A 12,786-nucleotide genomic window follows, 5' to 3' on the forward strand; every position below is an offset into this window, starting at 1 on the left:
AATTTTTTAATGCTTTTGAGCAATTTTAGGTAATACTAAAATACACTTCAGGGCTTGCCATATTTTTTTTCCTGTATTTTAGGGGAGGGTCTACAGGGTGTTCAGGGTCTCACTACTAGGTCAGACTCATGCTGGTCCTCCTGTTTACATCCTCCCAAGTGCTGGGATTACAGGTGCACACCACCATGCCCAGTCTCAATCACTTTTTCAGCGCATCCCAGGGGCAGAGCTGTCATGGCACTCCAGGGATTGAACCCTGGCCAATGCACTCTGCCTAAGTAGGCACTTTAGTTTGCTGAGCTATCAGGCTGACCCATTTGCCATATTATTAACATTAAAGAAATAGAGTATAAACTTACCCTATATGTAGTATTTACTAGTCTACTTCCACTGCCAGTTTGTTTTCTGGTCTCAGGAGTTATTCTGTGTCTTTTAATATTTTTCATCTGTAAAGAGAATTATATAACAGGCTTGTCAAATCTTTTACAGTTAGAAGTGACTCATAGATATCACATTAGGTGACATTTCTCCAAAATGTTGCCTTTGAAACCTTAGTTCTTTGCTGTAAAGGAGAAGAGACTGGTAAAGGTGTTTGGAAGAGGACATGAAGTAAATTTAGGCAAAGTGATTAGGCAGATTCTGTTTCTGTTGAGCATGTTCTTGGTTCCTGCAAAGTAATCTCCAGAAATTCAGAGACTTTCTGTTTAGTTTATCACTACACCCCTGCTGATAGGACTGAGTTGGTTGCATAATGCACGTTCAGTCGATAGATATTTGTTGAGTGAACGAGTGGCTGTGCCTAACTAACATCATGTTGTGTATCGAAATACTACACGTAAGCAATGGGAATGTATGTTTTGGTGAGAAAGATGGTTACTTTGGGTCTCCATTTTATTACCTATAGAATGAGAGGGTTATATATTTTATAGTTTCACGAGTCTATATAAAACCTTTATTTTTGCTTCACTATGGAGGCAGGGAATAGAACTGAGAAGCATTGTGCTTTTCATCCCAAATGGCAGACTGTTTTTTTGAGATGACAGTTCACACAATGACAGTGCTTCTGAAGCCTACTAAAGGAAGGTGTAGATGGGATTAGCAAGATGTGTTGGGGTGAGAGATGAGAGGATAGGGGTGGGGATGGGCTAGGTCACATAATAGTAGATGGATATATTAATGCACAAAACCCCCCAGTGGCTTCAAGAGAGAAATATAATGAGTAAATAAATCGATGTAGGAAAGGTGCAGACAAAAGCTCTTTTGCATTAGCTAGTTGTGTGACTCTTACCATCTGACTTCTTCAGATCTTTATTTCCTCTTGAAGGTTTTTGGCTAGAAGTTGTTTCCCCCCCTCATTATAATTTGAAGAACACTAGTTACACTAACTGTCCTATAAGGGAATCTCTTCATAGAACCCAGAAACTGCAAGTGATTCATATTTCATCAATTCTAAGAGACACCTTTTTGTATTTTGCTGTATTGGTAATCAGGATATAGCTTAGAAAAGCACTGTGATAATAAGACTACATCATGTTTGGGTAACTTTTTCTTTTTTTTCTAATGGAGAGTAAAATAATGGTGTGTCAAAATACTACATATTTAAAAGTGCACATCTAAATAAGAAACTTTCGATAAGGTCTGCATCAAGAAGTACATATAAGCTGGCATTTCCTACTCTGATTCTGCATTACAGTCATTCACTTCTTGTCCCCAAGGGGAGGAAACTCAGCATTTTTTTTAAGAGTCAGTGTGTTACAAAGTATTTTTGGAGGAGTACTAGTCTAATTAATGGTAAAGTCTTAAATCTAGAAAATTAATAAAATTTTAGTCATAACAAACATTTGGATGTAGAATTTTCGACAGGTAATAAAGGACTGAACAGTAATTTTTTTCTATCTTTTTTTGTATTTCACTGATTTATTAAGCAAATACTGTTATAGATTTTTAATTTCTAAGAAACACAACTAAATGCACTTAGGTGAACATCTCTTAAGAAGATTTAAATAGCAATAATTAAAATCTAAAATTGGATAAATAACCACAGTGTATACTTTTTAGCCTTTCCTTGCCTGGGTGCATTGATGGGTGCCGGGAGTACAAAGATGAGTTAAATATATATGGGCGTTGTCCAAAGAGATTCGGAACACTTCAGGGGAGGCCTTATGACACTTCTTGAGCTATCAGGGTAAAAAAGGAAAAGTTTAATATTTTGGACCAGTTTTTCCATCCAGAGTCTCAGGCTTTTCTGGAATATATAAATTCAGATTCATTGAATGCCAAATGCAGACTTTTGTTTTGTCCATTGTGCTTAGATTTGAAATTTAATGTGGGCTACAATATAAATTTGGAAATTTGCAAAGCTGAGTTTGAACAACATCAATTTTATTTTTCTTGCAATGAAGTATACTGTTATATTTAAATAAAATTCTGCATGATAATAAGGGAAAGCTCTTTTCTTTCCTTTTTGTGGGTGGTTGCCTCTCATCTCCTCAGCAGTCTCTGCTCCCCAAGGGAAGGAGGGTGGAAGAGAGACTTTTTTCCTTCTCCCAAATCTTTTTGATTGCATGTGAAATGTAGAATGGAAATGAGCCTGTCTGTTTTTAATTTTTTTTCCTGTATGGGCTATGATGTTCGAGTGAAGACCCATAATAAAAAAAAAATTAAAACCAGGGAACTCTAACTTTGTCAGACATTTCACATGCAATCAGATAGAATTGAAGTTAAGTGACTTTCGCTTCCACTATTGTCACTTGATGATGGAAATGCATTAAACAATTCTCTTTTTACTTATATGCTTTTTGGATGTAGACATGTTTTAAATATTTCTCTAAACTCTAAGCTTTATGATCCACATTAGCATAAAAAACTGCTCTCAAATTTGCATTACATTTTGAAGAGTTCATGGCTGCCCTTTTGTTCTTTTTGGTACTTAATGCTGATAAAATTACTGTAACATGAATTTAACAATTTAAAATTTAAAGTGTGTAGTAAAAGAAATGTAAATGTGGCTTCTAAAAGGTGAATTATGAACATTTCATTTGAATGAATGTAGTGGTAAACTTCTCCATTATCTGTTAAGAAAATCACGCAGCATCACAGAAGAGATTTTGTTATAGGAAGGCTAAATTTTAAAGTTATATCATTATACTTTAACAACTTACAAAACACATTTACTTTCAGTGTATTACAGTGAGAAAATAGAAAGCATTTGAGCATCTCAGTTTTAAGCCTGCCTTATTTCTCAAATCCTTGATTTTTCTTTTTGAAAATCCAAACCTTTCTTTGTTTTGTTTTGTTTTGCTTTGTATAATTAGCTGCCACAGCTTACTTTCATCAGGACGGGACGCTTAGCACCTTGTATACATTTGGTCACACTGCGTCTATCAGATTGGAATTCTCTTCCCTGTTTGGGATCTTGTGGGGTTTTCTGATCCTGTAGATAGTGTTTCTATAAGTACTTCACTTTTCTATTTTCCAGTCATGACAGAACATGGTCAGTGTATGTGGAAAAGCTTAAAAGTGTTAGTGTCCTCTTTATAACTCCCTTGACACAAAACTCCACCCCCTTATTATAAGACTTTCCATTATAGGAATCACCTTATCTGTCTTGTGTTTTCTTGTATCAGGAACCTTTTTCTTTTCTAACTTTTCAGTGCTTCTCTCAGTTCTTGAGTCATCTTAGATGTTTAATAAACAGTGTTTTCAAAGTATGAATTAACACTAAACTCAAAAGTTTATATCTTCAAGGAATTTACAGTGTTTTTGGGAAATTAAAGCAGAAACAGCTGAAGATGCTTGAGGATAACTGTATGACACTGTATTTTCCCATGCAAATACTGTTTTGCAAGGTAAATACGTTACTACTTAGGATAGGTGAAGTACGAGGGGTGAAGCTGACAGGCTATGTAAACATGAGAGGGAAATTTGCTTGAGATGTCTCCTGAGTTTGTCTGCCCCATGATGTCAATGTAGAAACCGGAAGCCTAATTTTATCATTCAACTAACTGCCACTGAAACATGTGATACTGTTTAATTCAAGAAATTTAAAATAGTATATTGCCTTGGCATGTTCATAGTATCCATTGATGCTAATTAGAACTCTGTGCATGCATGCAGACAATATAACTAAAACTGATTTGTAGAATTATTTGATGTGATGTAATAGAAAACTAGGGAGAATGCATGAAATGCAAATTATGACAACAGCATTTTTCTCACGTATGGAAAAGGAAAAAAAATTTTCTTAAAGAGAAATATGTCTCTTTAAGAAATATACATGTTTTTATGTTCCAGTTTTGGAACATAGATGAAGTTAAACTGAAGCTAAATGTAAGAACTAAGAATGGTTTCAAAATAAAAACTTAATTGAGGGACTAATTTTACAGCTTCTTTGCCAGTGCATGTCCCTGCCATTGTCTATAAGCTTTCTCTAAAGAGAAGAGTTATTAAAGCATTTTAGAAAGGCAAAAGCATTGTGTGGCCAAAGAATTTTGTTCTCGTTACTCATCCAAAATTAATCACCAAGACATCTTGAGTATCCTCTTATATATGACTCTGGATTGGGAATGACAGTCTATAGTCTAAAATGAGATGACATTAAGTAGACAAAGCAAATTACTAAGTCTACACGCTGACTATATATTTGAAGTGCAGGCAGGTAAATACTCTCCCAGAGCCATTTGGAGTATAACTCCATGCTAAAAGGATATTCACAAAGATTTCTCTTGGAAGTAAAAAAGGTTATGCTGTCTGCATTAAGATATATAGTTGTAAATTTCCTGGTTTAAAAGCATATTCGTTGTATGTTTAAACTGTTGCTTGTCTGTTCCATTCATATTCAGGTTTTAACATCTGCTTTCAAGTTACCATCTCTGTTTCTGCCACTGGTGTATGAACTTCTTAGTGTTTTCACCTCTTGTATTAGACATTTCCTCTGTGTGTTCAGAGAGTTCTTTTTCCAGACATCAGTCAACCAATTTCTCCTCCTTACTCAGGACTTTGCTCAAGTGACACCTTTCTGAGAGAGACCCCACCTTGGCTGCTTCATTTAAAATCATAGTCCCTAATTTGCGCACTCCCAGTCCTCATTGTCTTCTTTCCCTAACTTGCTTCCTAATTTTCTTTGTCTTTTATGCCTTCCTTTACCCCTGTTTTTGAATGGGAACTCTATGAAAGTAGCATCTTTGTTTTGTTCTGTGCTGTACACAAAGTACTTAGAAAAATGCCCTCACATAGTAGGTATTCAATAAACAATTATTGAATGACTGAGTAAATATATTTTACTTAACATATTACCTGACACTCTAAAAACTCAACATTTTTGATAGATTGTAAAAGTTAAAAGAAGTCTTGGATCAGTAATCCTCAAAGCAAGTTTTGCAGCCTCAGTTTTGTGGAAACCTGAAGCATGAAAAAACCTGAGATTTTAAATTGCATGTTAATCTCAAGAGCAGTTTTCCTATTCGACTCTGAGATAAAAATTAGAGGAACTAAATATGTTCCTATAGGTAAGGAATTTTTCTTCCCCTTGTACTTTGTAGTTTTTAAGAAAGCCTTTATTTAATTACTATAATGCAGACAAACACAAAAATGATTTATGATGCATATTTTATTTTAGAAATAAATTAGATTTATACATTCTCATTCATTTTAAATTTTCATCTAGAAGTTGTAACATTGGAAGTTTAACCAGTTTTCCAATATGACAAACTAATAACTAATGAAAACTAAAATTTTTACTGAAAATAAAAGCATGCTTTAATGTTAGATTGTCTTTAAACATAACACTCAGATATTTCAACATTAACTTTATTGCTTTAACCCAGTAAACTCAAAGCCACAATAGATGTTTTTCTCTCTTATTCATTTATTAGCTGTAGCAAAATTTAATAGTTTCATTTTTTTCTTATCCTAAATTTAAAGTTAAAGTTGTAGGATCTTCAGGTTTTATTTTGTTTTGATTTTTTTTCACACTGAAATATAAAATTTATGACTTAAAAGTGCTCTAAGTATTTAGGTAACAAATCTGATTTACTTCTTAACAGGAAGTTAAAAAGCCTTTCAACGTTTTATAGACCTTGTGAGAATCTCACATGAACTTTGTCTCTGACCCTTAGTGACAGGAATGAATATAGGGGAAGCAGACAGTGGCTAATGGGCAAATGTATTTACTTTCTTGGATGTACTACAATGATTATTACTTTCCCACTTACTAGCTTGTTATTGGTGATACTCTTTAAAACTGACAGTTATTACATAATTTGAAAAGAAGAATTATAGCATATTTTTTTTCCTGACAAAATGCTGATTATGCATAATACATGATTATGGACTTTGTAGTCAAACAGCTTAGTGTCTGAGTTGACATGTGTATTTAAGTAATGTTATATTTGTGATTCTTATTTTATATATCTGTAAAATGGGCATGACAGCTACATTCTTGAATAATATACCAAAATATGTTCTTAGCACATAACAGAACTCAAATTTTAATTTTATTTTATCCTTCACCCACTATCCTTGCCATTTTTTGAATATACCATTTGAGTGAAATCCTGGTTTGAGGGAATTATTATAGAAAAATAATTACTAATAAAATACTGAAGCATGCCAAATATCTGACTTGTCTACTTTCTAGAATTCAGTTTAACATTAAAATTTGGTATAATCAGAAAGCTAACTGGCTGCTACATTTCTTCAGTGTTTGAGAAGTCCTCATTGATGCCATCTTCCCATCAGATCTGTAGGGGTGTCAGCACGTAGAGCAGCTGACTTGGCTCAGGTCATGAAGTTTAGTTCTACATGTAATTTCCCAATGAAGGTTGTAAAACAGTTTTGCTTTGAGGAAACAACAGTGAACAATCTGCTGTATGAAAGGAGACTTGGGGCCTATTTCAGCATAGAAATACCTTTGGATAGGGTTCAAGATAGATCTGAGGTATACCAAATTATTCTGGAGGGAATGGGTTATGAGAAGCATCAAAGCAGTAATATTAACTCGAATATTTTTCTGTTGCATGAGCATGCACACTCACTCACTTGTGCTTCAAAATACACTAGTACATATTGAAATAAAGGGAAACATCTTTCCCTAATATAATTCTGAGCCAATTTAGAGGTCATTGGACAGATATCATATAATACTAATGTTAAATTACCTTGTGTAATAAGAAAATTACAGTACCTAAGTAAAGATAGTAAAGGGAAACCATCCAGTGAATTACTCTAGAATTTCAAAATGAAATGATGTCTTCAAAATTAACAGTGGCACCATATGACTTTAGAAAAGTGAGTCTGATAGGAAGCAGGGAAATCAGAGACAAAAGTGAAGCTTTTCTGTGTTTATGCCAAGCTTTGGTTTTGCTGGGAGGGCTGGTGTAATAGTATAGCTCTCAATTGTCTAAGACATATATTATTATTAAGTTGTGTGGCAAGGCATTTATTAAAATCTAAATTCTTATTGAGTTGTTTGATATAAAATCACAGTCATTCTTTCTAGTGTATCTATACTTCCTTTTTATATTAGGTGCTCTTTAAAAATTAACTATTTTGAGAGCATGGTATGACCAAAGAATAAAAAAGTATGAAGTTTGACAACTTTAAATAATCACTACCATTTCTTAGAGAACAAACCTCACTTACAGTTAGGAAACAATATTTATATTTAAGGTTGAAAAGCCAGGATGTAAGAAAATTTTGCTAATTTAGAAGATGACCTTTAAGTGCACCAAAACCAAATAATTTGTAGGCTATGACATAGGGCACATTCCTACAAAATTTGTGTGAATACAGCTTTAGTGGTCCTTGAAAGACAAACAAAGAAAGCTGGAATGAAATCTTTATTCCTCTCCCAAATAAGCCCGAGACTAACAAAAGTGTGGCGCAGCGCTCAGTCAAAGCTTGCCATTCAGATGGGGTCTGGTAGCACAGTTAATGAGATGGTTCATAGTGGAAAACAATCTGTTCTTAAGAATGTTTAGATCAAAAGTAATTTCTAATCTATGAAATAAAGTCTTTTCAATACCCTTCATTCACCAGTACAGCTTTTATGTTTGTATTATTTACTTCAATCAGATGTTTTCAATTTTACCTTTTTTCTTTGTACAAATACTTGATATGGTTCATCAATACTGACCAACAGTTTTATTCTTTTTATTCAGAAGAGAAATGAGACTAGAGAAAGAGAGGGGGAGACAGAGAGAGAGAGAGAGAGAGAGAGAGAGAGAGAGAGAGAGAATAAAAAGAGAAACATCTTTGCCTAAACAATTTGCTTGCAACCATCTGTGCTTTAAGCTACTTTTTATGAACACTCCTTAGTAAATGACTCAAGGTAAAAAAGCAGAAAAGCATCCAATGTTAGGAAATTGCAATCCAATACCATGTAATTTAAACCTGCAGTTGCTTCTCTTGTACTAAATGACATACAGATGGGTAGCTTAGTTCTCTCAACTTTGGGAACACAATTGGTCTTTTTGTATGAATGAACATATATTAACAAAAATATTTTGGATAGAATTGTTTTGTTCTCATTGTCCAAATTTTAATTATCTATGCCATTGGAAAGAATGATTTTAACCATGACATATGTCACATTAGGTTTGTAATTAATGAATTTTTTGAAAAAATTAACATTTCTAACAAACCAAAACAAAGTAGATTTCAAGAAGTCTGTAGTAGATTGGGCACAGTCAACTGTTTAAGAAAGAGCCATGTTTCATTCAAGATGTTGGGAAGCTTATGCTGATAGAACAGACATTTCCTAGGGAAACATTTCCATCTATGCCTTAGACAATAGTAAAAATGTAGATAGTAGGTATTTAGATAAATTCTAGTGTGACATGGGACTGAGTGGGCTGAAGGAACATGTGCTATTTACACTGAGCCAGCTGGTCCTGTAGTTCCTTCCAGGCCAGGAAGGGCCAGGGTATGTCATAGAAGGTCAGTGAAAGTGCTGTTTGATACCCGCAGGCCTGCACCAAGATGTACCTTTCTGTTTGGCTCTGATTTGCTCTTTTCCTGTCTCTGTATTTTCTGGTAGAGAATCAGCTACTCTGTCTTGGTGGCCCTAATTCTGGAAGCTGATACTTTCTTCAGTCCCACAGTCCAGATAAATGGTTAGCTGATTTTTTCCAAGTTTAACTGCAGTAATTTCATATTTGATGACATGAGATATCTTGAAAATAAAAGAAATAAAAAGCATATAAACTCTTAAATCTTATTTCTTTGTATTTCAAAAGAAGTTGAATTTACCATTTAGAAAGCTAAGCAGGCTTTCTCTTAGAAGCTTCAAAAGATGAAAGAAATCTTTACATTTAGGACAATCTGCAAACTTCTTTCCCAGTGTGATGGATGGCAAAGAAAAGCGGTTTTACCATAGTGAGTAATGATTGTCCTATCCCAGAGTTATATTTTTCAGACATTTGTGCAGGTAAGATAAAATACCATTTTACTGTAGTCTTGTGGTTTGAAATAAAACGTACCATTGTTATTAGAGTCACATTAAAATTATTTCACCATTCTACTATACTCAGTCATTAAAATCCTTCTAGATATATTTTGTGAAAAGAAAATCTAAGTCTTTAAATATAATCATGTTTACTTTATTTGTCTTTGTTTTTCTCTTTTTTGAAATTCTTTGAATCAGCATTAGTTTACAATGCCTTGTCCTGTAGTCTATTAAGTTTCTTTCTGCCTATTTAACACGGAACCTAGTGAAGTGTCTGGTGGAATCACAGAGAAAAGCAGTTCCTAATTGTAGAGAATATGTGTTTAGAGTTCATGGAAGAATAAATGAGGGAGAGTTAGATCATCCTTAATGGAAACTGAAGGAGAACAGTTTCAAGCCATTCCATTGAATTGCAAAATCGCTTAATGAGCAGTTATGTTTCAACTAATATGCCCACCATTTTATATATACAGTGTGAATAATTATTAATAGTCTTATGCATTTAAGTTCTTGGTAAAAATGTAGCGGGTATTAGGAGGCAAAAAATGTACCACCAGGTTGTAGATGTTCCATAAGCTTTTAGTTGTGCATGCTGGAAGCTTTGGCTGCAGCACACTGTCACTGTTCAGTGGAGTCACTTGGGTTGTAAGAAACATTTTAAATGTAGAGAAATAATCAGCTGCAGTTCAGGTAAGATTTTCTAGTGCATTTGGGACCAGTCTGATCATTGACAAGTGACCGTAGAAGCTGTGCTGTGGCGGCCAGCCAAAGCAGTCATTTAGGATTCAAGCTAAAAAGCCTTCTTCTTCCATATCCTCTCTTTTGCAGGGTCATGTAGGGATAAAAAGAACTGTAAGGTGGTCTTTTCTCAGCAGGAACTGAGGAAGCGACTAACACCCCTGCAGTACCATGTCACTCAGGAGAAAGGGACTGAAAGGTAAGGTGAGCTATAATAAAAGTCATTAAGCAAGAGCTTCTTTTCTCTACCTCCACCTTTGAATCCTCATCTTTGCCCATTAAAGAATTTTATCCTGATTTGCTACAGTCTATAAATTAGTATCTTTGAAAAGATTAAAAATAGCATTGTTTAGGTAAAGATCAAATTTTGTTTGTTCTTTCCTCCATTTAATGAACACTATCTTATGTCAAGTCACAAGGCTTTTTGTTAAGGCCTGTTTTTAGTTTACTGCAAAATGTGTGGAAGTAATAGCGATTTAGGTACATTTTTTGGGAAGACATCACAGTAAGCAAAACCATGAAGGACATGGAACTATGCCAGGATGCTGAAATTTTGAAGGTGGCCATTGTAAGTATAGACGTTTTGGCTGCAAAAAGAAGGTAGCATAATTTAGTTCCTTTCTACCCCACTCCAATTTCTTTTTGAAGCACATGTGGAGAAAGTATTTATTGGCTCATTTGTGGTTGGAATGTCAAAAATTTTCAATAACTGCCCTCACATGGCTTTGGTCCTTGGAACTTCGCCCTAAGTCCTGAAAAAAGAGTTTGTTCACTTCCAAGACTGTTTTTAGTGAATAAAGTCTCTCTCAGCTGATTTCAGCTCAAAAGTAACTTGACGGGGTCCAATGATTTTGTTGTCTAATTTATGCTGTGGAGCTTGGCATAAGGCTATGACTTACCACTGATCCAAATTTCTTAATGATGTAACTTCATGTTTTCATTCATGAGTTGAAAAGAGCTCTTTACCACACACGGAATGCTTGTTAATAGACAGCATGTTCTTCCTGTTACAGTGCCTACTGTTTACTGAACTTACCAAATATTGAATCTCTGACAAAGGCTACCTTCACTGTACAGTAAGCTAGTGGTGGACTTCAGTCTCGGCTCAGAAGGACTTCTGCTCATCCTGTTGTGTACATGACTAGTAAAGTGATTTAATGCACACAAACAACCAGAGATTAGGTCATTCTTAAAAATGCTGTTTATAAAAAAATTGGACCTCATAAAGAGGGTGAAAGGATAATAAAAACAAGCTGCAGAGCACATAGACTTTTTGTTGGGCTAGCACAGCTGATTTGTATTAGCTGAATGACCTCCTAGCCTTTAAGATTGTTAACTTAGAAAAATATTCCCTTAAAGCTGCAATATTCCTTTTCAAACTAAAAAATAATTCTTTCCACTTAAAGTCTTGGAACTTTCTGCATTTTCTGATATACTTTTGGATACGGAAGAGTAGCAGAAACCTTAAGTAGTAATGTTTTTTTCTGTGAATGAAACTACTTGCTTTTTTTAAAATAGAAAAAAAATTTTTGTATTACATAACTAAAAGCCTTGACTTTTTAAAATATTTAACCTGCACTAGCTTAAAGTACTTATAGGCACCTTTTATTATATAGATTTGAAATACATTGGTATTGTTCAGATTTCCATATATCTGTTTTGTTCTCATTTTAGGATAAAAAATCTTTAAAAGATTTAGTAGAAAAGTGATTTTTAAACAAGTATATTTTATAAAAATAATGCTTACTTTGGTTAATTTTTTTGATGATTTGTTTATTGTTTATCAGTGCCTTTGAAGGAGAATACACTCATCACAGAGATCCTGGGATATATAAATGTGTTGTTTGTGGAACTCCACTGTTCAAGTAAGTATGTTAAAAGCCTATAGTATGGTAGTATCATAGATGGCAACAACCTAGTTACTACTTGCTTCCCCTGGAATCTTCATATACTGAATTTTCTTCTATCTTTTTCTGTTTTTGTTTACACAGAACAAAAATATTAACTGTCATGGTAAATTGCTAGTGTGATAGACTGTATAATTTCGTACTCTTTGGATTTTTAAAATACCCAGCATTAACTTGGTCATCTCAGTAACTACTTTGCTTAACAAAGCTATCAGAAATTTTGATGGTTATAGGGATGCTAATAGATTTATTGATTTTTCTGTCAAGTTATTTTTTGGAGCATATTGGAAATTCTTCATGTGTATGTTTTTAAGTTTTAGTAATATCAACCAGTAGACTGTTCATACTTCTGAAAAGAGAAATACCTGTATTGAAAGTAATGAGGGTCCAGGAAAATGGCTCAGTAGAATAAATGCTTGTCTGGCAAGTGCAAAGGCCTGAGTTCAATTCCTGATCCACCAAAAAAGAAAAAAAAAAAAAAAAAGAAACAAAGAAATTTGGGAAGCATAAGAGATGTTTATACATAAACGAGCAATTTATGTATTTATGTAATACAAAGATAACAGGTTTTTTATTCATCCAATATCTTTAGTTTAAAGCTACAGTTACCATAAAACAGGTAGCACATAAACTTTTTGACCAAAATAGGTTTTTAAACAGTGTGGTCTGGAAAGTATAAGTCTTATTTAAAAAAAG

The 12,786-nt window shown here is 34.0% G+C and overlaps 1 protein-coding gene across 2 annotated transcripts in view; it reads left to right on the top strand.

Annotated features, from left to right (window-relative positions):
• Msrb3 (methionine sulfoxide reductase B3) overlaps window positions 1-12,786 on the top strand; it is a 216,476-nt gene that overhangs the window by 41,022 nt on the left and 162,668 nt on the right. For both annotated transcript variants that reach the window (XM_023716300.1, XM_023716299.1), the window contains exons 3-4: window positions 10,274-10,382; window positions 11,971-12,048. In XM_023716300.1, coding sequence (XP_023572068.1) covers window positions 10,274-10,382; window positions 11,971-12,048 — 187 coding nt within the window. The remainder of the gene's footprint in view (window positions 1-10,273; window positions 10,383-11,970; window positions 12,049-12,786) is intronic.

Source organism: Octodon degus, unplaced genomic scaffold, assembly GCF_000260255.1.
Source record: "Octodon degus isolate 3935 unplaced genomic scaffold, OctDeg1.0 scaffold00047, whole genome shotgun sequence".
Taxonomy (NCBI): Eukaryota; Metazoa; Chordata; class Mammalia; order Rodentia; family Octodontidae; genus Octodon; species Octodon degus.